Below are 27281 nucleotides of genomic sequence, written 5' to 3' on the forward strand. Positions count from 1 at the left end.
GGATCCAATTTCTTGCCTGGTGTGTGATATCATAGAGCATATAGTCCAGAGATATATGCAGATAACCAAAAGAAGTGTTGGGTACTAATAGAGAAATTAGAAAGTCCATTTAATCCAAAAGGCTGTGTCTGGTGTAGGGGTTGGATAGTGCCTATACATTGAGATCTGGAAAATGAGGGGAGGTTATGTTTTGTCAGGTCATCTGAGAGGCTCAGAGTGTTGTAGGCACAGGGAAAGACAATATCAATGGCCTTAGGTGAGATAGAACATTGAGGGGCTAGGGGTTGGTTGGGAGGACAGTGGCAGTAGATGACGCTGAGATAGCAATTAGATTACGCATTTTCTTAAAAATCAGGCTCAGGAGTTTATGCTTTTATTTAGTATATGGGAATGGATGACTTTAAAGGAAATCAGTGATATTAACAGATTTGCCTTTTAGAAAAATTACTGTCTCTGGGTAGTGAATTGGGGAAGAGGAAGAGAGGACAACTAATATACTTTGTCAATAATTCAGTGTGTGATAATGGTGGCTTGAGTTAGGGACGGAGAGATGGAGCAAAGATAGGACATTGGGTTTAAATGGACTTGAAGGTAAGGGAGAGGGAGGAGTCAAGAACAGTTCCTCAGTTTTTGTGGTTTTTGTCTTGGGCAACCCAGTGGATGATTGTGAAATACAGAAGTTAAGAGGAAGAGCAGGTAGGAGTGGGGCATAAAGGAAAGGAGAGTCCAAGTTTTAACACTGACTTTGAACTACCTGTGGGAAATCTTTGAGATGTCTGGGAAGAAGTTGAATATATGGGTCCAAAACTCAGAAGGAAGATTGGCCCATAAGGAAACATTTAGAATTCATCAGTAGTTCTTAAATTCTTTTCCACCTTAACACACTTGAGGAAGATGATAAAGCCTTCCCACTCATGAAAGTAGCTCCATTTAGCAATGATTCTCATGTTACCTCTGAGAAAGCTCTTTACCCAGGTGACTAGATGGCTCTCTTCATTCATGTCTGTGCTAATTAACCTGTGTTAATTATCAAAAAGACTGCCCCATACTACCCCAAAAGTAACGTCCAGTCTGGTCACTCCTATTCCATTTAAAAGACTTTATTGTTTTTCAAACCACTTATTGCCACCCAACACATAGATATTTATTTACTGGATTACTGTTCCTTCCATTATAATGTAACTCCCTAAGACAAAAATTTTGCCTTTTCTGTTTATTAATCTGTTCACAAAGTCTAGAACATTCCTGGCACATATCAGGTCCCTAATTAGTTAATTAATTAATTTAATTAGTTAAAATAAATATATAAATTAAAATAAGTTATTTTCAATATGATAGAGGATTATAATAGTATATCTGGATCAGAAGATGTGAAATTTGAAAAAAAAAATTTGTAAATATTTTTATTTAGCTCCCTGACCAAGGATAACTTCCTGTCCTCTGCCCCCATCCAGAGATTTGAGATTATTATTAGTGATACTAACTGGAGCCACGGGAGTTGATGTATTGTCTGGGGAGAATATATAGAGTAAGGAGAAAAGCAGTTAAAGGGTAAGAGTGAGAAAGCACACTGTTCAGGGGGAAGGCAGATAATGAAAAATCCAGTAACAGTAAAACATTAGCCAGAGGGGTAAGAACGAAACCAGAATATGCTAGATCAAGGAAGTTCAGAGGCAGTCTAAGAAAGAAAGCGGGGTAGCTAGTCTCAAATGCTGCTAGGAATGAAGGTCTAGAGAGAATTTCCTGTCTTTACAATAGTTAGTTCATGGATCACCCTGGCAAGTTTCAGTAGGTGTGATGTTGGTCACTCCCTATTCCATTTAAAAGACTTTATTGTCTTTCAAACCACTTATTGCCACCCAACACATAGATATTTATTCACTGGATTACTGTTCCTTCCATTATAATGTAACTCCCTGAGACAAAAATTTTGCAAGGAAGCAAGGAAGTGAAATCAAGGAAGTGAAAATATCTAGAGTAGATAAAGATGAGACACTATGAGGTTTAGGGAAAGAAGGGTTAAGATGGAAAATACTTAAGTACATTTAAATGCTTATTGAAAAAGCTAGTAAGAGGAGAAGGTTGATGATATGAGAGATGAGGATAATCCATATTAAAAGGCTAAGAATATTGGAAAGGGTGTGTTTTTAAGACACCTGACAGGATTAGCCTTAGGTAAGAGAGACATATTTCTGTATTGTAGGACCAAACGGTATTGCTGAGTGTTTAGATTTGGTGATAGGAAGTTGAGATAGCAATAATCTAATGTTTTCTCCTTGGTGAAGTAAGGGACAAGGTCATTTGCTGAGAGCATTTAGAAGGTGAGTTTGAATGTTTGAGGAGATTGAATTTCTATAGAAAATGACAAAAAAAGAGAGATGCCTAGGAAAACATGGGTGAATTTTCAGGCCAGGTGAGGTTGGGGATCAAGAATTGAAGTGATACCATCCCTCTAAGTTGCATAATTACCTTTACTAGCTATGAAAAGTAAGGCACAGAGAGTTAACAAAATTTGTCTAAAGTTACACATCCAGCCAGTGGCATACTTGAATTTTGGGCATAAAACTGAAGCCTGTCTGGCTACAGACACTTTAAAACATTAGACCATTTTGGTAACAGCAGTATTCAGCAATCATTGCAAAATGGTGGAGTCTTTTCTTAGATCAGGCTCAACATAGACATTGGAGTGTCCGGTCAAAAGCCAAATTTAGATTAAAACTACCTTCTAATACTGTAAAGCCAATTGGGATGTGATCATACCAGGGGAACGATGCAGAGAGATGCTATATTCATATAAAGGGACACCAATTGTGTGGCAATCAGAAGCTGCTACGTTTTGCAGAGGCGTGTGGGAGGAGAACAAGATTCAGTGATACAGTTGACCAAGAATGTGTACTCACAGTCTTTATATCGAGCAATTAGAGATAGAAGGATTAACCATGTACTTCAGGTATATAATAATCATTCTGACCAAGATTAGAGCGGATGACAACAGCAAGTGTTATAGAGAAGAGGCCTAAAAAGAGAAGAACCAATCCCAGGGGAGAGACATTTGCTTTAGCTACATGGTTGTGGCTAAGGGCTTCACTAATTCTTTAGTGGATGGGGAAGTGAATACAAAAATCATACTTAACATTATTTATAGCTTGTATACTTGTGTGTGTCTATGTATAAGTGCTTAAGATAACTCAAAAAACTCATTTTTTATTTCATTGGGTTTAGTTTAAATTTAAAAATCGTTTCCTGCTTAGTTTTAATAAGGTTTTTGTATAAAGACCCTTTTAGATAATGTCCAATGTAAGTGTTTAAACAAGGTTACACTTCAGTTAATATACGTGGGTAAGTTACCTGCTTTTATTTTTAAACATCATTTTTTTTCAATATATGAAGTTTATTGTCAAATTGGTTTCTTTTTTTCTTTTTTATTTTTTTAATGTTTATTTATTTATTTATTTTTTCAATATATGAAGTTTATTGTCAAATTGGTTTCCATACAATACCCAGTGCTCATCCCAAAAGGTGCCCTCCTCAATACCCATCACCCACCCTCCCCTCCCTCCCACCCCCCATCAACCCTCAGTTTGTTCTCAGTTTTTTAAGAGTCTCTTATGTTTTGGCTCCCTCCCTCTCTAACCTCTTTTTTTTTCCTTCCCCCCCTTCATGGTCTTCTGTTAAGTTTCTCAGGATCCACATAAGAGTGAAACCATATGGTATCCGTCTTTCTCTGTATGGCTTATTTCACTTAGCATCACACTCTCCAGTTCCATCCATGTTTCTACAAAGGGCCATATTTCATTCTTTCTCATTGCCACGTAGTACTCCAATGGAGTACACAATAAACATCATTTTTTAAAAGTTAGAAAGTCAATCTGTAGTAAAACATTTGATGTAATATTTCGCAAGTGTTTAAAAAAAAACTCCACATGTGAAGATCTCTTACAAACTGATAAGAAATATACCATAATAATAGCTTCTCTGTAGAAGTATAAATGGCAAATAAATATGAAAAGAGAGAACTCCTGCTAGTAATCAAAGAAATTAAGCCCTAGTAAGTGTCATATGGTAGTGGAATTATCCAAGCAAGGAATCCATTCCTTACTTCAAAAAATTTTTCTTAATGTTTTATTTTATATTTGAGAGAGAGAGAGAGACGGAGACAGAGACAGAGACAGAAACAGAGAGTGAGCAGGGGAGGGGCAGAAAGATGGAGACAGAATCTGAAGCAGGCTCCTGGCTCTGAGATGTCAGCACAGAGCCCAACACCGGGCTCAAACTCAGGAGCAGTGAGATCATGACCTGAGCCAAAGTTGGACACTTAACAGACTGAGCCACCCAGGCACCCCTATTACTTTTTTTTAAAAAGGGAGATGACTATATCAAACAACAGGCAGACTGAAAGTGCATACTGGAAAAAATTTAAATGTTGATGTGTCATAAGTATGATACGTTTACCTTTTAAGTTAGCATGAATTGGAAAACTATAATTACTAATTTGCAGTGTGTCTTTTATATTCCAATATTGTTTTTGTAAATATCAATTTGTACATTTTTCTGATAGATTCTATCTTGAGAAATGTTTAGAAATTGGTGAGAGATTTATTAACTGAGATGTACATAGCACCATAGCAGAGGCATATTCCCATGCAGAGGACTGGCAGAGACACACATTGTAATAAGAACCATGCAGATGGACATGGTTGCAGATGCATGGATTATTTTCCATGCAGAACCATGCAGATGAACCATGCAGATGAACCATGCAGATCTGACCCAAATTGTTAAACATAAAAACCTAGGTAACTTTCTGAATGCCTTAGATCTGAGGAGTCCCCCACAAGTTGGGTTGTGTCCCCAAAGAGGATCTATTAAATTTGGAGGGAAACACACTCCAGTTGGGTCTGATAGCTGCCCAGTGCTCCTGCTCTCTTAGCAAATGTCATCATCCGTCTAAGAGACACACTGCAACCAGGATCCTTTTGGCTCATGCTCTAAGGGAACAATGAAAACATTGCTTGATTCTTAATTATAAGCAAAAGAAACCTGCTAACAGACTTAAGCAGAGAGATATTGAGGAGAATACTGGGCAGAGGTCTGGAGAACTAAGTTTAGAAACATGAAGGGATGATGAAGGTTAGATAGCTCTCAGAACTCCAACTACATCCTACATAGAAGGAATCTAATGCAGACACCCAATCCTGGGTATTCCTACCTCCACAAATGCTGCCCTTAAAAAATGGATATTGCTGCCACACTCTACCACGCAAGTGGATATACCAGTGTTTTGCATCTAAACCATCACGAGTTTCGATTCAAAATCTGGTGTTGATGTGGATAATGAACAAAGCTTTAACAGAGGAGGCTTTGATCATTAGTATCTGATGTGTGGCTTCAAATTGTGGGAGGTTTGTTCTGCCTTCCACTAAAATTCATATGGCAGGGAATGCTCCTCAAGTGTGACCAATTCATTTATTTTTTTAAAATAAAGTGACAGCCTGTTGAATAAATGGCAGATTAAAAATAAACATTGGGAAATGTTATTAAATGTTGAAAGAAATGTTTTAGGAAAGAAACCAAAACAAAAATTCACAGAATGCACGAAAAATACTAAATTCAAGTAAATTAAGAGGAATATAGTGTATAATAAAAAGTATGGGCTCTGAAGTGTCCTAGTTTTGGGTTCAAGACCAATTCTGCAACTTACTAACTTAATAGCTATTGCAGAAAACCACCCAATAACTGGGAAACTTATTTAAAGATTTTTTTTTTTGCTTAATTTTTTTCACTTGTAAAACGGTATACAAAGCACATCAAAGGAAAGATGACTCAGAGAAAAATTCATGGGCTTAAACACATTCTAAAAAAAAGTAATGAAAATAGATGTCTTTAATTTAAGAAGTCAAGGGGCACCTGGGTGGCTCAGTCAGTTAAGTGGCCGACTTCGGCTCAGGTCACGATCTTGCTGTCCGTGAGTTCGAGCCCCACGTCGGGCTCTGTGCTGACAGCTCAGAGCCTGGAGCCTGTTTCAGATTCTGTGTCTCCCTCTCTCTGACTCTCCCCCATTCATGCTCTGTCTCTCTCTGTCTCAAAAATAAATAAACATTAAAAAAATTAAAAAAAAAAGATTTATAATTTAAGAAGTCAAGCACAGGAAAATAATCCTTAAAAAAGGAATTAATAAAGATAAATAGAGAAATTAATGAGCTAGAAAATGTAAACCAGTAAAAATAATTGAATTGTTAAATAAAATGAAACTACTTAGAAAAGAAGAAATCTGAAATAGATTGGTTTTTATACTTTAATTTTTCAAGTTTATTGTAGTAGAATATAGAAAATGTATATATAGAAAATATAGTCACAGTTAAAAGGTAAATTGAAAGAACAAAATTTGCACATATGTTGAAAAGGATTAATTTATTTAACAGAGTTTTAAAGACATGACAAACTATGGTAAAAAATAAGTAAAAGATACAAACATACAATTTTCAAAAGAAAGAAAATGAACGAGAATTTGAGCACCCACCCCTAGTGAATAGCTTAGGCAAGAATCACCATTACAGAAACTGCCTTAAAACTTTTTTTATTCTGGCCAAGTGGGTTACATATATAGAAATCTGGATGTCAGTCTAGGAAGCTTTCATGAAAGTATCCATCATTGAAAACTCTATGATATGGGAATTACGGGTATCTGATGACAAAACAGCTTATGATGAAGTTCTCTGCACTCCAAAGAGATTATCTTATTCAACGGTGCATGTGTTTAACCAACCTACAGAATAAACATTAACAAATACATTCATAATTTAAGAAACTGGGTGAAATAGATGAAATGAAAAGGGCAAATTCAGATTAAATACACATAAAAGAAATATGTAAATATGGGGCTTTACTGTCTATATTGCTGTTTTATAGGCTTTGCATCATGGACCAAATTTGAGAGCAGTTATAAACATGTATCATAGACTAATCCATCGTGTTAAATATCGACTTGGTCTGTGGAGGACAAGACAAGTTATAAACTTTGTAGAGCTGGAGGAATGGATGGACAGAAAAAAATGTAAGTGATACAGTCATTTCTGATTTTATTTTAAATTTGGAATTCATTTAAATATTGAGGTTTTATACATAATTTACATATAATTACCCATAGATACCAAAGGAAAACCACGTTTTATATTGCTGAAAGCTATTTGCATTTTATTTATTTTTTAAGTTTTTAATTTTTTTAAATTTTCTATTTTTATTTTTTTAATTTATTAGGCACATCATTTAATGTCTCCAATTCTCCCTTCAAACAATTTATCTAGTGAGTTATAACAGTTATCTCACAAAGAAGTCAAGATGATTAAATCATAAATAGGTACAAAAGGCCAAGAATAGTGCTTGGGAATATAAGTTCTCAATACATATTAGGACTTTTCTCTTTATTAGTCAACTTTGTAGATCTTCTTTTTTAATTTTATTTTTTTAAAATTTACATCCAAATTAGTTAGCATATAGTGCAACAATGATTTCAGGAGTAGATTCCTTAGTGCCCCTTACCCATTTAGCCCATCCCCCCTCCCACAACCCCTCCAGTAACCATCAGTTTGTTCTCCATATTTATGAGTCTCTTCTGTTTGGTCTCCCTCCCTGATTTTATATTATTTTTGTTTCCCTTCCCTTATGTTCATCTCGTTTGTCTCTTAAAGTCCTCATATAAATGAAGTCATATGATTTTTGTCTTTCTCTGACTAATTTCACTTAGCATAATACCCTCCAGTTCCATCCACGTAGTTGCCAATGGCAAAATTTCATTCTTTTTGATTGCTGAGTAATACACCATTGTATATGTATAACACATCTTCTTTATCCATTCATTCATCAATGGACATTTGGGCTCTTTCCATACTTTGGCTATTGTTGATAGTGCTGGTATAAACATGGGGGTGCATGTGTCCCTTCAAAACAGCACACCTGTATCCCTTGGATAAATGCCTAGTAGTGCAATTGCTAAGTTGTAGGGTAGTTCTATTTTTAGTTTTTTGAGGAACCTCCATACTGTTTTCTAGAGTGGCTGCACCAGCTTGCATTCCCACCAACAATGCAAAAGAGATCCTCTTTCTCCACATCCTCGCCAACATCTGTTGTCTGAGTTGTTAATTTTAGCCATTCTGACAGGTGTGAGGTGGTATCTCATTGTGGTTTTGATTTGTATTTCCCTGATGATGAGTGATGTTGAGCATTTTTTTATGTGTCAGTTGGCCATCTGGATGTCTTCTTTGGAGAAGTGTCTATTCATGTCTTTTGCCCATTTCTTCACTGGATTATTTGTTTTTTGGGTGTTGAGTTTGATAAGTTCTTTGTAGATTTTGGATACTAACCCTTTATCTGATATGTCATTTGCAAATATCTTCTCCCATTCTGTCGGTTGCCTTTTAGTTTTGCTGATTGTTTCTTTCGCTGTGCAGAAGCTTTTTATTTTGATGAGGTCCCAGTAGTTCATTTTTGCTTTTGTTTCCCTTGCCTCTGGAGACGTGTTGAGTAAGAAGTTGCTGCGGCCAAGATCAAAGAGGTTTTTGCCTGCTTTCTCCTTGAGGATTTTGATGGCTTCCTGTCATACATTGAGGTCTTTCATCCATTTTGAGTTTATTTTTGTGTATGGTGTAAGAAAGTGTTCCAGGTTCATTCTTCTGCATGTCACTGTCCAGTTTTCCCAGCACCACTTGCTGAAGAGACTGTCTTTATTCCACTGGATATTCTTTCCTGCTTTGTCAAAGATTAGTTGGCCATATGTTTGTGGGTCCATTTGTGGGTTCTCTCTTCTGTTCCATTGATCTGAGTGTCTGTTCTTGTGCCAGTACCATATTGTCTTGATGATTACAGCTTTGTAGTATAGCTTGATGTCTAGGATTGTGATGCCTCCTGCTTTGGTTTTCTTTTTCAAGATTGCTTTAGCTATTCGGGGTCTTTTCTGGTTCCATACAAATTTTAGGATTATTTGTTCTAGCTCTGTGAAGAATGCTGGTGTTACTTTGATAGGGATTGCATTGAATATGTAGATTGCTTTGGGTGGTATCGAAATTTTAACAATATTTGTTCTTCCTATCCAGGAGCATGGAATCTTTTTCCATTCTTTTGTGTCTTCTTCAATTTCTTTCATAAGCTTTCTGTAGTTTTCAGTGTATAGATTTTTCACCTCTTTGGTTAGATTTATTCCTAGGTATTTTCTGTTTTTTTGTGCAACTGTAAATGGGATCGATTCCTTGATTTCTCTGTCACTTCATTGTTGGTGTATAGGAACACAACTGATTTCTGTGTGTTGATTTTATATCCTGCAACTTTGCTGAATTCATGAATCAATTCTAGCAGTTTTTTGGTGGAATCTTTTGGGTTTTCCATATAGAGTATCATGTCATCTGCGAAGAGTGAAAGTTTGACCTCCTCCTGGCTGATTTGGATGCCTTTTATTTCTTTGTGTTGCCTTATTGCAGTGGCTAAGACTTCCAATACTATGTTGAATAACAGTGATGAGAATGGACATCGCTGTCTTGTTCCTGACCTTAGGGGGAAAGCTCTCAATTTTTCCCCATTGAGGATGATATTAGCATTGGGTTGTTCATAGAGGTATGCTGCTTCTATCCCTAGTTTCTTGAGGGTTTTTATCAAGAAAGGATGCTGTATTTTGTCAAATGCTTTCTCTGCATCTATTGAGAGGATCATATGGTACTTTTCCTTTCTTTTATTGATGTGATGATTCACATTAATTGTTTTGCGGATACTGAACCAGCCCTGCATCCCAGGTATAAATCTCACTTGGTCGTGGTGAATAATTTTTTTAATATATTGTTGGAGCTGATTGGCTAATATCTTGTTGAGGATTTTTGCATCCATGTTCATCAAAGAAATTGGTCTATAGTTCTGCTTTTTAGTGGGGTCTCTGTCTGGTTTTAGAATCAAGGTAATGCTGGCTTCATAGAAAGAGTTTGGAAGTTTTCCTTCCATTTCTATTTTTTGGAACAGTTTCAAGAGAATAGGTGTTAACTCTTCCTTAAATGTTTGGTAGAATTCCCCTGGAAAGCCATCTGGCCCTGGACTCTTGTTTTTTGGCAGATTTTTTATTACTAATTCGATTTCCTTACTAGTTATGGGATGGGTCTGTTCAAATCATCTATTTCTTCCTGTTTCAGTTTTGGTACTGTATATGTTCCTAGGAATTTGTCCATTTCTTCCAGATTACCCATTTTATTGGCATGTAATTGCTCAAAATATTCTCTTGTTATTGTTTTTATTTCTGTTGTTTTTATTGTGATCTCTCCTCTTTCATTCTTGATTTTATTTATTTGGGTCCTTTCCTTTTTCTTTTTGATCAAACTGGCTAATGGTTTATCAATTTTGTTAATTCTTTCAAAGAACCAGCTTCTGGTTTCATTGATCTGTTCTACTGTTTTTTTTGGTTTTGATAGCATTAATTTCTGCTCTAATCTTTATTATTTCCTGTCTTCTGCTGGTTTGGGTTTTACTTGCTGTTCTTTTTCCAGCTCCTTAAGGCGTAAGGTTAGGTTGTGTATCTGAGATCTTTCGTCCTTCTTTAGGAAGGCCTGGATTGCTATATACTTTCCTCTTATGACCGCCTTTGCTGCCTCCCAGAGGTTTTGGGTTGTGGTGTTATTATTTTCTTTGGCATCCATGTACTTTTTAATTTGCCCTTTAACTTTTTGGTTAGCCCATTCATTCTTTAGTAGGATGTTCTTCAGTCTCCCAAGTATTTGTTACCTTTCCAAATTTTTTCTTGTGGTTGATTTTGAGTTTCATAGTGTTGTGGTCTGAAAATATGCACGGTATGATCTCGATCTTTTTGTACTTACTTAGGGCTGATTTGTGTCCCAGTATATGGTCTATTCTGCAGAATGTTCCATGTTCACTGGAGAAGAATGTGTATTCTGCTGCTTTAGGATGAAATGTTCTGAATATATCTGTTAAGTCCATCTGGTCCAATGTGTCATTCAAAGCCATTGTTTCCTTGTTGATTTTTTGACTAGATGAGCTGTCCATTGCTGTTAACGGGGTGTTGAAGTCTCCTACTATTATGGTATTATTATCGATGAGTTTCTTTATGTTTGTGATTAATTGATTTATATATTTGGGTGTCCCACATTTGGCACATAAATGTTTACAATTGTTAGGTCTTCTTGGTGGATAGACCCCTTGTATATGATATAATTCCCTTCTGCATCTCTTGATACAGTCTTTATTTTGAAGTCTAGATTGTCTGATATAAGTATGGCTACTCTGGATTTCTTTTGTTCACCATTAGTATGATAGATGGTTCTCCCTCCCTTATTTTCAATCTGAAGGGGTCTTTAGGTCTAAAGTGGGTCTCTTGTAAACAGCATATAGATGGATCTTGTTTTCTTATCCATTCCCTTACCCTATGTCTTTTCATTGGAGCATTGAGTTCATTGACATTTAGAGTACTGAAAGATATGAATTTAATGCCATTATGATACTTGTAGAGTTGAGTTTCTGGTGGTGTTCTCTGGTCCTTTGTAATCTGTGTTGCTTTTGGTATTTACTTATTTTTATATGTATATATTCATCTTTTCTCCCCTCAGAGAGTCCCCCTTAAAATTTCTTGCAGGGCTGGTTTAGTGGTCACAAGCTCCTTTAGTCTTTGTTTGGGAAACTTTTTATTTCTCCTTCTATTTTATTTCTCCTTCTATCCAGCTTTGCTGGATAAAAAATTCTTGGCTGCATATTTTTCTGATTCAGCACACTGAATATATCCTGCCACTCCCTTCTGGCCTGCCAAGTTTCTGTGGAGAGGTCTGCTGCAAACCTGGTCTGTCTTCCCTTGTAGGTTAGGGACTTTTTTTCCCTTGCTGCTTTCATGATTCTCTCCTTGCCTGAGTATTTTGTGAATTTGACTATGATAAGCCTTGTTGATGGTCAGTTTTTTTTTAACCTAATGGGGGTCCTCTGTGCTTCCTGGATTTTGATGTCTGTGTCTTTCCCCAGGTTGGGAAAGTTTTGCGCTATGATTTACTCACATAACCCTTCTACCCCTATTTCTCTCTCTTCCTCTTCTGGTACCCCTATGATTCTGATATTGTTCCTTTTTAATGAGTCATTGATTTTTCTAATTCTTAAATTGTGCTCTTTTGCCTTAATCTCCCTTTTTTTTCCTGCTTCATAGTTCTTTATAACTTTGTCCTCTATATTGCTGATTCTCTGTTCTGCCTCATACATCCTGCCGCCACTGCATCCATCCGTGATTGCGGCTCAGTTATAGAATTTTTAATTTCATTCTGGCTATTTTTTACTTCTTTTATCTCTGCAGAAATGTATTCTAATCTATTTTTGACTCCAGCTAGTATTCTTATTATCATGATTCTAAATTCTGGTTCAGACATCTTGCTTGTATCTGTGTTGGTTAAATCCCTGGCTGTCGTTTCTTTGTGCTCTTTCTTTTGGGGTGAATTCATTCGTTTTGTCATTTTGAAGGGAGAAAAGGAATTAACCAGGTATAAAATTTGAAATAAAAGAAGTTAAAATTAAAAAATATTAAAATTAAAAATTAAACACACACACACACAAATCGAATAGATGATGCTAGATCCTAGGTGTGTTTTGGTCTGGGTGTTGAAAGTGGTTTGACAGATTAGAGAAAGAAAATGGGGGGGGGGTGGGGAGAAGAAGAAGAAAAAAAATAAAATCGTTTGACAATTTGAAAAAATGAATACACTGAAGTAGACTAAAATGAGATGACGGGGGTAAAATAGAATTTGAAAAAATACACACAAAAGTAAAGAATATAGTGGAAAAAATTAAAGAAAAATATTTTTAATACAAATTAAAGATAAATATGAATTTTTTATTTCTCTATATTCAAGAAAAAAAAGAAACGAAAAAGAGAAAAAAGAGAAAAAAGAAATCGTTTGAAAATTTGAAAAAAGTGAATACACTGTAGTAGACTAAAATCAAATTATGGAAGTAAAATAGAATTTGAAAAATTTACAAAGAAGCAAAAATATGGTAAAAAATTAAAGAAAAATATTTTTAATAGAAATTGAAAGTAAAAATGAAGTTTTTCTCTTTCTACATTCAAGAAAAAGAAAAGAAACAAAAAACAAAAAACAAAAAGAAAGAAGAAAAAAAGGAAATTGTTTGAAAATTTGAAATGGTGAATATACTGAAGTAGACTAAAACAAAATGATGGAAGTAAAATAGAAATTGAAAAAATTTACACAAAAGTAAAAAATATAATAATAAAAATTAAAGAAAAATATTTTTAATTAAAAATTGAAAATAAAAATGAATTTTTTCTCTTCCTGTATTCAAGAAAATATAAAAGAGAAAAAGAAAACAAAAGAAAGAAAATTGAATAGATGAACCTGCTCACAGAATGAAGTAGGACTGAAATTACTTCGTTTTCCCCTAGAAGTTAGTCTGTGTAGTGCTTTATAGGCCATAAATTAAGTCGGCAGTGAGACTTGTTTCTTGAAGAGGGAAGTTGGCCCAGTTGGGCGGGGCTCAGTGTAACAGATCTGCTCTCCACTAGTTGGCGCTGCTAGCCTACTGGGGTGGATTGTTGGCGGTGCTTGTAGGTGCGTATGCGCATGCGCGGGAGGGGTGACCATGGCACCATTCGGCTACCAGTCTGTTCTCCGGGATCAGAAATCACGCACCTGTCCTCTGTCTTCAGCTTTCGTCCACGTCCCGCTTTTTCACTCTCCCTGACCAGGCCGCAGGCAGTACCTCTCTCCCAAGTTTTGTCTCAGATGCGGCTGTTTTCCCTGGCCCCTTACTTCTGAAGGACTGCGGCTATGACCCGTTCCGCCCCTCTGTGGGAGGGTCTCACTGAGCAATGGCCGAATGCCAGCTGCACCCAGGAATGCCTGCTGGACCCTGCTGCTGCCAGTGCCCCGAGACTGCGGCCAGGTGCCAGCCTGCCCCAGAAAAAGTTTGCGAGATATAGCGGCCGCTTTTCAGGGATTATGGAAAATCACAACACACATCTGACACCAGGCTTCACCCTTAACGGCCTTGTTCCAGCACCAGCGGATGTGACCGTTTTCTGGGGTCTGCTGGGACCAGGTGGCTTCAACAGTCTCTACCAAATGCCCTTCTAGCAGTGGAACTGCTTTTCCCCGTGTGGCCTGAGAACCTCCTGGACCCCACTCTGTTCCTGGGGATTCATCTTTCCCACCAGAGCACCACCAGGTATTGAGCTGTGGAGCTGCAGAGTTTGCCCTGCCGTTGTTTACAGTCTTAATGGGATTTAAACCTTCTCCTTTCTCCTTTCTCCCTTTTTAGTTTAGTCCCTGCGGCTGTTTCCAGTTTTCCACTTTCTCTGCAGCTGCTTTGGGGAGGAGTGCTTTTCCCGTAGGCGGTTCCCTACCCTCTGAGGCTTCTCGCTCCCCAAACTCACCTCTCCGTGCCACATACCTGCTGAATTCTGTGGTTCAGGTTGTGCAGATTGTTGTGTTAATCCTCCCATCATTTTTCTAGGTGTGTAGGATGGTTTAGTGTTGGTCTGGCTGTATTTCATGGACGCGAGACACAGAAAATACTTCCATGCTGTTCTGCCATCTCGGCTCCTCCCCCATCTATTTTTTAAGTTTTTTAAAAAAAGTTTTTATTTAAATTCCAGTTAGTTAACATACAGGGTAATATTAATTTCAGGTGTACAATATAGTGACTCAATACTTCCATGTAACACCTGGTGGCTATTTGCATTTTAAAGTGATGTATATTTGGCTTAATTTATTAGGATCTTGTGTTTATAAACAACAGAAAACCCATTCTGGTTAACCAAAGCAAAAAGAAAATTTATAGGAAAAATATAGGAAAAATAGTTAAAGAATCAGATTTCACACAGAATTTGAAACAGAGCTACTCCAGAGATTTAGGGAGCAAAAAGTAAGGGGAAAAAAAATCTCTATTTGTCCTTGGGAGACAGATAAGCTCTTGTCACTTACAAGACTTTTTTGTTTCTATGCTTTAAATTCAAATTCCAGGGAGAGAACATCTGATGAGCTTAATTTGAATCATGAATCCAACACTCTGCCATGGGAGGGCAGAGAATTTTGCTGGAGTTTCACAGAGGTTATATCCACTGGGGGAAGGGTAGCTCCCCAAAGGAAAATTACATACTGCTAACAGAAAAATAACTAATGGACACCAAGCAGGCTAAATAGGTATCTATTATGTGTTGCTTGTTAGTGTTGAAATTCTGTTCACAGAACAAGTTCCTCAATTTATATCTTAGCTTTCAGAGAGCCTGGTTCCTATTATATTTAATGAATTTACATTGCTTAGGGTTAGGATGGACACTACAGCCAGTTTCTTGATTAAAAAAATAATAAATGAAGACTTCTGGTTTCTGGTTCCACATGTAAGGAGCCTGGAAGTCTCCACTCCATTTTAACATGTAAAAAAGCTGAATATACTAAAAAATTAACTTCTCATGGATCTATAAGAGATGGGAAAAGACAGAGAAAACTGGTTAAAGAGATAGACACTCAAATACAGGGAGTTGCAGTTACCAGAGCAGAGACTGGTGGGTGGAAATTGATATGGGGAGAAACAAGGGTTGGCAAAGATATGGAGAAAAAGTAATCCTCTTGCACTGTTGGTGGGAATGCAAACCAGTGCAGCTACTGTGGAAAACAGTATGGAAGTTCCTCAAAAAATTAAAAATAGAACTACCATACAATCTAGTCACTGCACTACTGGGTATTTACCCAAAGAATACAGAAACATTAATTCAAAAAGACGTGTGCATCCATGTATTTATTTTTAGCGTTATTTAAAATAGCCAAATTATGGAAACAACGAAAGTGGCCATTGATAAATGAATGGATAAAGAAGAAATGGTACATATACACAATGGAATATTACTGAGCCATAAAAACTAATGAAATCTTGCCATTTCGAACAGCATGGTCAGATCTAGAATGAATGCCAAGTGAAATAACTCAATCAGAGAAAGACAAATACTATGATTTCACTCATATGTGGAATTGGATAAAATGAATGAACAAAGTAAAAAAGAAAACAAAAATCAGACTCTTTGGAGAACAAACTGGTGGTTACCAGAAGGGATGTGGGAGAGAGGGTGGGTGAAATAGGTGAAGGGGACTGAGAGTACACTTATCATGATGAGCACTGAGTAATGGGTGCGTAGAGCTGTTGAATCACTATACTGTACATCTGAAACAAATGTAACACTGTATATTTAAAATCAAATTTTAAAAAAGAAAAGAAAAAAGAAATTGATGTGAGAACCAGCACCAATTAGGAAAAATGAGCTGTCATTGGCAAATAGCTGGAGGCTCAGTGTGAACAATCCCAAGAGTTAAACAAAAAACAACAACAACAACAATAACAACAACAACAACAACAACAACAACAAAACTCCAAGAGGACCCAGTCATAAGAAGACCACCACAGTGTTGTGATAGTTACCTCCAGGAAATTGAGCAGATTCCCACAGTAAATATCAGAGAGACAGAACCATTTTGAAATTTGCCAGATCACACTCTTCTTTACATGGCCTACCTTCAAGGGAAATTAGTTAACTGGAGCCTAACCTGCTGGGTTATTTTCAGAGCTTAACTGATGTGGCGAAGGGCAATACCCAACTTCAATCCATTCTGGCCTTCCTGTCCCACCTATAGGGGGAGAAAAAAGATCCTGAGAAACACTTGTATAGTTCACAGTCCAGAGAGATACAGGGATATTAAGAGACTGAGACCTTATCATAGGTCTATAGAACATTTCCTCCCACACATTCAATCACATTACTAGAGGCCTGTTTACAGCTTACCTGATATATCATGTCTGGGTATCAAGAAAAAATTACAAAGTATACAAAAAGGCAAAAACTACAATCTGAATAGCTAGAGCAAACATCAGAACCAGACATGGCAGTGACGTCAGAGTTATCACACCAGGGATATAAAACAACTATGATTAATACGCTCCAGGCTCTAATGGATAAAGTAGACAGCATGCAAAAGATATATGGGCGATGTAACTAGAGAGATAGAAATACTGAGAAAGAACTAAAAAGAACTAGAGATAAGACTAACAGAAATGAGGAATGCCTTTGATGGGCTTGTTAGTAGATTGGACATGGCTGAGGACAAACTGTCTGAGCTAAAGGATATACCAGTAGAATCCTTGAAAATCAAAAAAACAAAGAGTAAAAAGACTGAAAAAAAAAATACCTGAACAAAATATCCAGGGACTATGGGACAACTACAAAAGGAGTAACATGGATAATGGGAATATCAGAAGGAGAAGAAAGAGAGGAAAGAACCGTAGAAATATTTAAAACAATAATGACTGAAAATTTCCCCAAATTATTCTTAGACACCAAACCACAGATCCAAGAAGCTCAGGCAACACCGAGCAGAATAAATTCCAGAAACTACAACATTTTTGATATAGGCATATCATCTTCAAACTACAGAAAATCAAAGATTAAAAAAAATCCTGAAAGAAGCCATGGAAAAAAATTCCTTTCCTATAGAGGTAGAAAGATAAGAATTACGTTCAATCTATCAGAAACCATATCAATAGACACCTCACTAAAGAAGATACACAGATGACAAGTGTTTGGAATGATGCTCCACATCATATGTTATCAGGGAAATTTATATGAAAACAGAGATACCACTACACCCTTATTAGAATGGCTGAAATCCAGAACACTGTCAATATGATATGCTGGTAAGGATGTGGAACAACATGAACTATAGTTTATTGTTAAAGAGAATGCCAGTGATACAGCCATTTTGGAAAACAGTTTGGTGGTTTCTTATAAAACTAAACATACTGTTACCAAAAAATCCAGCAATCGTGCCCCTTGGTGTTTACCCATAGACATTGAAAACTTATGTCCACACAAATTATGCTTACTCACAGACATTGAAAATTTATATCCACACAAAACCTGCACATGTATGTCTATATCTACTTTTTCATAATTGCCAGAGCTTGGCAGCAACCAAGATGTCCTTCAGTAAATGAATAGATAAACTGTGGTATATCTGGACAAGGGAGTTTATTTAGATGTAAGAGGAAATGAGCTATCAAGCCATGAAAAGACATGGAAGAATCTTAAATGTGTATTACTAAGTGAAAGAAGCCAATCTGAATAGTTCATGCACTGTATACTTTCAACCATATGACATTCTAGAAAAGGCAAAACTGGAGAAAATCAAGATTGATATTTGCCAGGAATGAGATGGGGTTGGGAGGAGGGATGTGGCAGAATATAGAGGATTTTTAAGGCAGTGAAACTATTCTGCATAATACTGCATGATGGATACATGTCATTATACATTTGTCCAAACCCATAGAATTTGCAACACTAAGAGTGAATTATGCAGTAAACTGTGGACCTTAGTGATTGTGATGTATCATCCTTGGTAACAAATGTATCACTCTGATGTGTGATGTTGATAATGAAAAGAGGCTATGCTTATGTGGAGGTAGTGGGTATGTGAGAAATCGCTGTACCTTCTTCATTTTGTTGTCAACTTAACACTGCCCTTTAAAAAATTGTCTTTAAAAAAACAAAACAAAAACAACAAAATGATGCAGATATATTATATTTAATCGAAATGAGCATCTTACTGCTTTATTATAGTGCTACATTTTTTTATATAGTTTAATCATGAAATGTGGATTTCACAGTGGACTATAACTTCCATGAAGACAGGGACTGTATCTGTTTGATTAATTAATAAATAGACACTATTAGGAAATGCCTGTTTTATCAAAAGGATTCAGAAATATTTGTTGATAGTTTTTATCAAGTTTATTACTTAGGCTAAAATTGCTGAAAGATATTTACAAATAACCAGAATTCTTTGAGTTAGAATGACTCCTTTTCTGTAGCTACAAGTTAAGGAATGAAGAAGTCAGAGACAGATTTATACAAGTCACAGAATTAAGTTAGATCAAGTAATGCAGTCCAAGATCTTGGTGTCCAGAGAAAGAAGCAGAAGAGACTAATGTGTTGGAGATGAAAAGATGGGAAGAAGGGAGAAAGAGAAAGCAAGTGAGAGAGGCAAGAAAGGGAAAATATTTCTCTCATTAGGAAGCTGCTGGAATTCCTTTGTCTTAAAAATCCTTTAAAAAAAAAGTGAGTAAGAGAGAGAGAGAGAGGGAGAATATACTGACATGCACTCAGATTTTACAACTTTTATACATAAACTTTACACCTACTATATACAAAATTCAAAAAGATAATTTTTTTGTTTTATAATAATTTTGTTTTATTATAATTTTTTTTACAGTTTTTTTTTCTTTTCTTTTTTTTTTTCTTTTTTTTTAAATTGAGGTGTTGGATGCCTGGGTTGCTTAGTCGGTTAAGTATCTGACTTTCAATTTCGGCTCAGGTCATGATCTCGTGGTTCATGAGTTCATACCCTGAGTTGGGCTCTGCACTGACACTGTGGAGCCTGCTTGGGATTCATTCTCTCCCTCTCTCCCTCTCTCCCTCTCTCCCCTCTCCCTCCCTCTCTCAAAATAAATAAATAAATAAATAAATAAATAAGTAAATAAGTAAATAAACAAACGAACTTTAAAAAATTGAAGTGTAATTGATATATACCATTCTCTTAGTTTCAGGTGTACAACAGGATTCAATATTCATGTATATTGCAAAATGATCATCACAATAAGTCTAGTTAGCATTGGTCACCATACATAGTTGCAAGTTTTTTTTTTTTCTTTTTCTTTTGATGAGAACTTTTAACATTTACTGCCTAGGCAACTTTTAAATATGTAATACAGTGTTATTAATTATAGTTAATAAGAGGTATTCTCAATACTCTTTAATGGACAGTAATTTATATTCTCTAATTGAGATTACTGTACAAATATTATCATTTTATCAAAATAATTACTAGGACCTTACATTTCTTACAGTCATTACACTGAACACCTTTTCTTTTCCACTCATTTTATATTTTAAGCTACTGACTACCAAATCACATATACTTTCCAAAATACTCCCACTATTTCACACAGTTAGTCTTGTCTTCATCCCCAAGTCTGTCACTAAATTCATTTTTTAACCTTATAGAATCTTGCTTATTTTTCTGTTTTACTTTCTTCCCACCATTTCTCCTCTTTGATTTTAGCTGCAGATTTCACCCTCATTGCATCTTAATCTCTCATTTTGAAAAAGAGCTAATGTGGTTCATTTTTCTGGCCTGGACTCTGGTGGTTTTGAGCTGAAAATTACTTAAAGTCTTAAAAAAAAAGCCAGAAGGGAGCCAACTGGATACATGGAGGAAGAATGTTCTAGGCAGAGGGAGCCCCAAGCACAAAGGCACAAAGTTGGAGGATGTTAGTATTGGAGGAAACTGTTACTGCCATTGGAATGGAGCAAGAACAGAGCAGAATGAGATGGGAGAGGTAGTAGGGAGCAGGAGCATAGGCTGGTTTTATAGACCATTGGATTTTACCTTTAAAAGGTTGGGAAGCCCATGGAGGACTGTTATCCAAGGGCTATGAATGATATGACTTATGATTGAACACATCCCTTTGGCTGTTTTGTGGAGAATAGGCTGACATGAGGTAAGTACATAAAGGAGTCCAGTCCAGTTAGGACTGATGGTGCTCTGTCCAGTGTAGGATCTAAACAGTGGAAGAGAATTAGCTAAATGAATGATTTAAAGAATTACCAAGGCGCCCCTTTGCATTAAGGATTAAAGTAACTCTAGAGTCCACAGAATTTGCAAGTTCTTATTTGCCCTTATGTTCCTTAGAAAATTCTCCATCCCTTCCATATGTGTATTGCTAATTGGGTGATATTTTGCAGGTATCTATACACATTTTCAAGAATCTTTTAATGACCAGAAAATGTCATTAATTTTCATGATTTAAGTTTTGTAATGACCCTAATTAAACCTGCCTAGAATATTAATTCTGCTAGTGTGTTGTTGAACATTTGCTTTTCAGCATAATATACAGGTTAAGGACATTATTGTCTATTAATATAGTTACATGACCATAATGTTAATATGTACATCAGTTTGATCTACTGAGAAGCATCTAAAACTGATTAAATGAAAAACTGATGAAGATATATATACTTTTTCAAGGAGAAGTATATTTACTTAAACAGAAAAGTAAAAAGTGGCATTCTTTTTGCACTAGTTTGGATTTTTCCAGAATCAGACCCTGAGACAAGAATTCAAGTACAACTAACTTATTTGAAAGTTGATCCCAGCAAATACTGTTAGTGGAATGAAGTAAGATAGGGAAGGGATGGAAGTCAAAAAAGGATGCATTATCCAGCAGATTACCATCAACTGGAGCTTGATCTCTCTAGGGAACAGTGTAGACAACTTTCCTTAAGTGCTGGGTCTTTATACATCAACTCTCAGTTGAGGGATGGCCAGTAGTTGAGGGCCACTGCACTGTGGGCCTTAATTCCCTGGCACTTCTGACTTGCTGCATAGGTGGGCAGAGTGGAGTCCTGCAGCCAGAGGGAGCCCTGAGGCAGTGGAATGAGATGCTGACAATTGAAAGTCAGGTCAGCATTCACAGAAATGCCAGGGACAAGGCCATATGGATGGGGCACCAACAGAAACTGCTCTAGTTTGCTTATTTGAGCAATTTCCCTTTTTTTTTTTTTTAAGAAAAAGCCAACTAAATAAATAAAAGTTTTTTTAAATAAAAACTAAAAAAGTAAATAAAAGGTTTATTTATTTTTGAATTCAGGAGAGAGACAGAACACAAGTGGGGGAGGGGCAGAGAGAGAGAGAGAGGAAGACAGAATCCAAACCAGGTTCCAGGCTCTGAGCTGTCAGCACAGAGCCCAGTGTGGGGCTTGAACTCACAAACTATGATACCATGACCTGAGCCAAAGTCCGATGCTTAGACTACTGAGACACCCAGGTGACCCTAGTTTGCTTCCTTGAAAAGAGAGAAAAAGCCATAGATACTCTACATATGAATTTATTTTACTGCTGTGTTTTAGGTTCTGGAATAGTGGCTTATATTTAGGCAATCACTAAATATTTCTTGAATTTGTTGATATTTCATGACTGTCCACCTCAACCGAACAAATAAGTAAATAAATGGAAAGTTGAAGTCCATGTGGTTGAGTGCCAGGATTGTACCTTAATTTAGGTGAGAAAACATTCTAGTGCTCTTTGTCATTTGGAGCCTGTATTTCAGAGCTAAATCTGTACTGAGGCAGACCCTGTCATTCTGTTCACTCTGATTGACAATCATCATCATGGGGCGAAACAATTATACTTCAGAGTACAGGTTTAGTATCCCATTTTTGAAAAGAAAAAAATAAATTCTTTATGGGGAACTACACTTGTAAAATGTATGCATCAGTTTTCTTGGTTATTGTCTAACTCTCATTAATGCCAAGTATAGGAGATAGGTGAAGGATGACCCAACTGAGTGGTTTTCTGTGGAAACCTTGAGTGAAGAGTGGCAAGGTCACTTTCTGTGGTCACTTGAACCAAGTGACCTTAACTAGGAAGGAAGAATACATGAAGTCAGTGAACAAAAAATAGACATCATTCCATTTAGGGGCAAAAGCAGAAGCAGAATAAATAGTCCAGAGGAGAATCAATTATACGAGTGGTTAGAATGTTAGATAGAAGCCTGAAAGAGAAGAAAAAATTAGGGGAACTAATGAAAAATGAATCCTGACATCAAAGTTATGTCTTACAATGTGATTTGAGCATTGATGTGTGCATGATCCATGGGCAATTGTCATGTAAACCAGGCCAGAGGATGCCAGTGTTCTCTTGTAGAAACAGGTCCAAATCTGACTACTGTGGAATGTAGGAAGGAGAAGCATGCCCCATTTCCTTCTAGCCTTCCCCAGGAGGTCGCCATAATGCTACTCTAATCAAGACATAAAAATAAAACTGGAGGTAAAGTTCCTTTGAAGTTAGATGAAGCTTTCTGGTAGTTTGTACTTGACAGAGTATTTATAATGAAAATATTTTGGTGTGCCTGGGTGGCTCTGTCGGTTAAGCATCCAACCGGCTCAGGTCACGATTTTGTGGTTTGTGAGTTCCATCCCCGCTTCAGGCTCTGTGCTAGCCCTGGCAGCTCAGAGCCTGGAGCCTGCTTTAGGTTCTGTGTCTTCCTCTCTCTCTGCCTCTCCCCCACTTACGCTCTATCTCTCTCTCCTTCAAAAATAAATAAACATTAAAAAAAAAAGAACTGCCCTCTTAAGTAAATAGTTATGAGATCAACTTTCTCATTCTCCCAAATTTCCATCATTAAAAAAAAAAAGAAAATATTTTATGTCTTTCTTTTAGTCTATGAAACAATGTTTGCTAAGAGAGAAGATTGGCAAGGATTGGAAAGAAGCGAGCTCCTTAAATTCTTCAATGAGTGTGGTCATTTCCCAATCCAGCAACAGATTGATGAAGTTTGGGACCTGGTCCATAAAGGTGAGTGGTTTCCCGTTTCTTGTCTTCTTTTCTCTTACTTTGTCTTTCCCTCTCCTCCTTTTCTTCCTCTCTTGTTCTTTCCTTCCTTCCTTCTCTTATTTAATTTAAATATAATTTAAATTTAAATTGTTCCCATGTTTCTTTTCCATTAAATTTGTCTTATAAAATCCTTTTCCTAAAGGTTTAAAAATCTGATTTTAATATATATAAAAGAAGAAATTTAAGGATGATCAAAGAAGTTAATGTAACACACGTTTTTTAAAGGAGCAGAGGAAGTTATTTTAAGTTTTTAAGATTTTAATATATTTTTGATACAATATAAATTACGTCTAACATAGTGTATTTTAAGCCACTATATTTTAACTACTGATGCCAAAAATCTTTCTACCGGATAGCTAGATTTGGTACTGAAGAACATAGCCAAGTTTAAATATTTAAACATTGTAAACTATTTCAATAGAATTTTGCAGTTAGAAAATCCTTTATTTTCTGAACAGTAAATAGGTGAAAGGATAGTATTGTATGAGAATACTTAATAATTTAAATGGAAGAACATCCCGTGAAAATTGTCACGAAGATGTGGGGAATATCAACAAGTTTTCCTTAATTCCTTAAGGTTCTTCTGAATGTTTCTATGACCATAATAGTGCTATAGCTTGCTGTTATGTTTAGAGATGATGGATGGTGTGTTCACAATTTAATTGAGAAAAATTGTGAAAATGAGCCCTGTGTGGGGCTCTCTACTGACACTGAGGAAACTGCTTGGGATTTTTTCTCCCATTTTTTTCTGCCCCTTCCCCTGCCCCTCAAAATAAATAAATAAACTTTAAATACAGGAAAAGGACTCATATACCTGTAGGAAGATTTGATTAAGGTCAGAGTGACAAAGTTGGAGATTCATTATAGGTTTGAAGTTCTCTTTCTTAATTTTTAGTTTACCTAATTTATTACCTATGACTTTGCTTTGCCACTGCTGTATCCCTAGTACCTAGAACAGTTTTCTCGACTCTCAATAACTATTTGCTCACAGATTGGCAGAAGCATCTAAATCATTTTGTGCTTTAGTAGTCATGACTAGATTGTTTAATTTTTTTTTCTAATGACAAAAACCTAGAATGTTTATTATAGAAAATTTAGGAATGTATAAATATACAAAACTGCTAAGAAATAATAATTGTAAGCATTTGATGTCTATCTTTCCTATTTTTTTCTATGTATATGACATTATTTTTATGAAAAGTGAGATTATTTTCTACATGTTTAAAAATCTGCTTTTTTTGCTTACCAATGCTTACAAGTTTCCAAACCATACCTTTCACAGCATTATTAATGACTGGGTGATAATCTGTCATATGGAGGTTCTATAAGCTATTTATCATTACATGTTTAAATTGTTTTCATTTTTCTTTATAATAATAATAATGAAAAAATTAAATGCAGCAAAATAGCATGAATTAGACATTTTAAAACTTATACTGATCAGTGTTAGTAATCTAAAATATAATTTTGCTTTCAAATTAACAGTTTCATAGAAATATTTCCCTCTACTGATTATTTTGGAATATATCATATAAGCTTAGATTTAGAGTATGGCTCTGGCATTAGCTCTCCTGGGTTTAATTCCTGGCTTCACCACTTACTGGTTGTATCTTTGGACAATTTATTTATCTCTGCTATGCCTTATTTTTCTCAACCATGAAACAAAGATAATACTATCTAAGTCAATTGGACTGTTGTGAAGTTTAAATGAAATAATTTATGTAAAATATGTGTCCCAATACAAGTGCTCAGTAATGTTCGCTTTCATTATTCTTAAAAAATTTGTAAGTGTACTTAATAGTTTTGATAATTTTTTATGTTGAAAATGTTTAACTGTTGAATCTCTTTGTATACTGATTCATTCCATAGAGCTTGTTTACTGAATGTTTTTTGTTGGTTTCCACCCTGTCTTATATCACAATGAACTGTGTGTTCATTTATGCTCATTTTACAGATGAGAGGGCTGAGACTTAAGAAGAGACTTTTCTAAGCTCACTAGTAGAGTTGGAACTTGACTCCTGGTCTCTTTAAGTTAGGTTCGGTGTTGCTTCCATTTTACTATGTGAAGATACTTTAAAAGCCGATGTTATGAAAGCATAATTAGATGATGAAAACATTCTTGACAGCAAGTACTGCCTTTTGTTGATCTTTCACAGACTAGCCTAATGCCTTGCAATATAGTAAGTTTTCTGCAAATGATTGAGTTTATGAAATTTCTTATTAAAACTAGAATTTTCAAAAGAAAACTTAGTTTTAAAACATATTGTTTTTATTATACTGCCTGAAATTGGGAAGTGTGTTTTGTTTTTTTTTTTTTTTTTTAACAGAAAGGAGCCACTCTAACATAATTTAAAATATATGTCCAATTATGTTGCTCCATCCACTTGAAAAAATTCTTTTGGTGCATAAGAAGCTTTCATTTGAAATGGAAATATCCTAACTAATGGAAAAAAAATTATGAGAAATGAAGCTAAATTAATGGTTTTCTACTTGCTTCTGGTATATATTCCATTTTTAAAATAATCTGATTTTATGTGTTTTAGATTGTCAGTCATCTTCATTCATACTGACTTCTTTGATTGGGATAATAGCGCCAGATGTGAAACCTACGCATTTTTTCATCCAGTAGCATATTTTACCTAACGCATATGTACTTGATTCAATTGATTAACTTCTTTGGTGTATGACACCAAGTAGGTCACATTCCTAAAACTGTCTGTATGTATTCAGGTATTTTTAGCTCCCCCACCCCCATTCTTTATTCTCATCACTATGGTAACAAAAAAATTTGTGACTAAGGACACGATTTTTGTCTGAAAATCTTCCCTTGGGAAAATGAAGCAACTTCAGGCTACATGCATGCATTGATCTTAAAAGCTGAAGAGTATGCAAACATGATATTATTGGATATTCATTTAAATCTCAACAAATGAAACTAAAAACTACAGAAAGGCATATCTGAAAGTAAGGAAAATAATACACTGTGGTTCTATATCATCTGTTCTCTTATCATCTGCCTAAATTTTTAGAAATTTGAACTTTGAGTGTTTTCCAGTATTTTTCCAGCATGCAAATAGAATGTTTAGTTTATTTTCTGCAGTTAAAATGAACACACAGTAGTAATGAAGACAAGTCCATTTTCACTATGGAGCTCTAGACAAAAACCTTAAAATCAGAAACACAGAAATTACCTGTATGTTATTTAACCTAACATATTCTATGCATCTGAAGAAACTGTGGCCTAAAATGGAATGTAAATTATTTCAAGTTCCCTGAATAGTTAGTAGCAAACTATAACTAAATCCTGGGCCTCCTGCTCCTCAGGGCACAGCTTTGTCCACCATAAATGGACAACACTGAATTTTTTGCTGTTTTCTAGAGAAAAGGTTTTATGTTATTAAATTAGAAACGTATAATTATTTTTCCTTAAATTTTTTTCGTATGAACAGACACTCTAATGATAAAATTTTAATTATGCAGGAAAGTGGTTAAAGAAGATTTAAAAAGATAGTAAGAGATTCTAGGGTATAGGAAATGTGAGACATGGGCAAATTCTGGCAGTAAAAAAATACAGAAGTATTGGAGCCTTATTTTAAATAACTTCTAAAAACATTTAGCACATATTTATTATAAAATGCTGAAGACACACCCTAAAAACAAAAGATGAAATGAAAATTACTGGTTATTTTGTGTTCCAGCTACTGACTAGGGGTCAAATAGAATAGGTAGTCAGGTCTTATATGGATTTCCTAGTGCTACTATTAACATTTGGGGAGACTATCTGACAATCTTCTTTTTTTTATATAATAA

General features: G+C 35.7%; 1 protein-coding gene across 6 annotated transcripts in view; it reads left to right on the plus strand.

Annotated features, from left to right (window-relative positions):
- The window catches only part of IQCM (IQ motif containing M), a 648904-nt gene that overhangs the window by 261226 nt on the left and 360397 nt on the right, over positions 1-27281 (plus strand). For all 6 annotated transcript variants that reach the window (XM_053216882.1, XM_053216881.1, XM_053216880.1 and 3 more), the window contains exons 11-12: positions 6910-7054; positions 23298-23432. In XM_053216882.1, coding sequence (XP_053072857.1) covers positions 6910-7054; positions 23298-23432 — 280 coding nt within the window. The remainder of the gene's footprint in view (positions 1-6909; positions 7055-23297; positions 23433-27281) is intronic.

Source organism: Acinonyx jubatus, chromosome B1 (genome assembly GCF_027475565.1).
Source record: "Acinonyx jubatus isolate Ajub_Pintada_27869175 chromosome B1, VMU_Ajub_asm_v1.0, whole genome shotgun sequence".
Classification (NCBI taxonomy): domain Eukaryota; kingdom Metazoa; phylum Chordata; class Mammalia; order Carnivora; family Felidae; genus Acinonyx; species Acinonyx jubatus.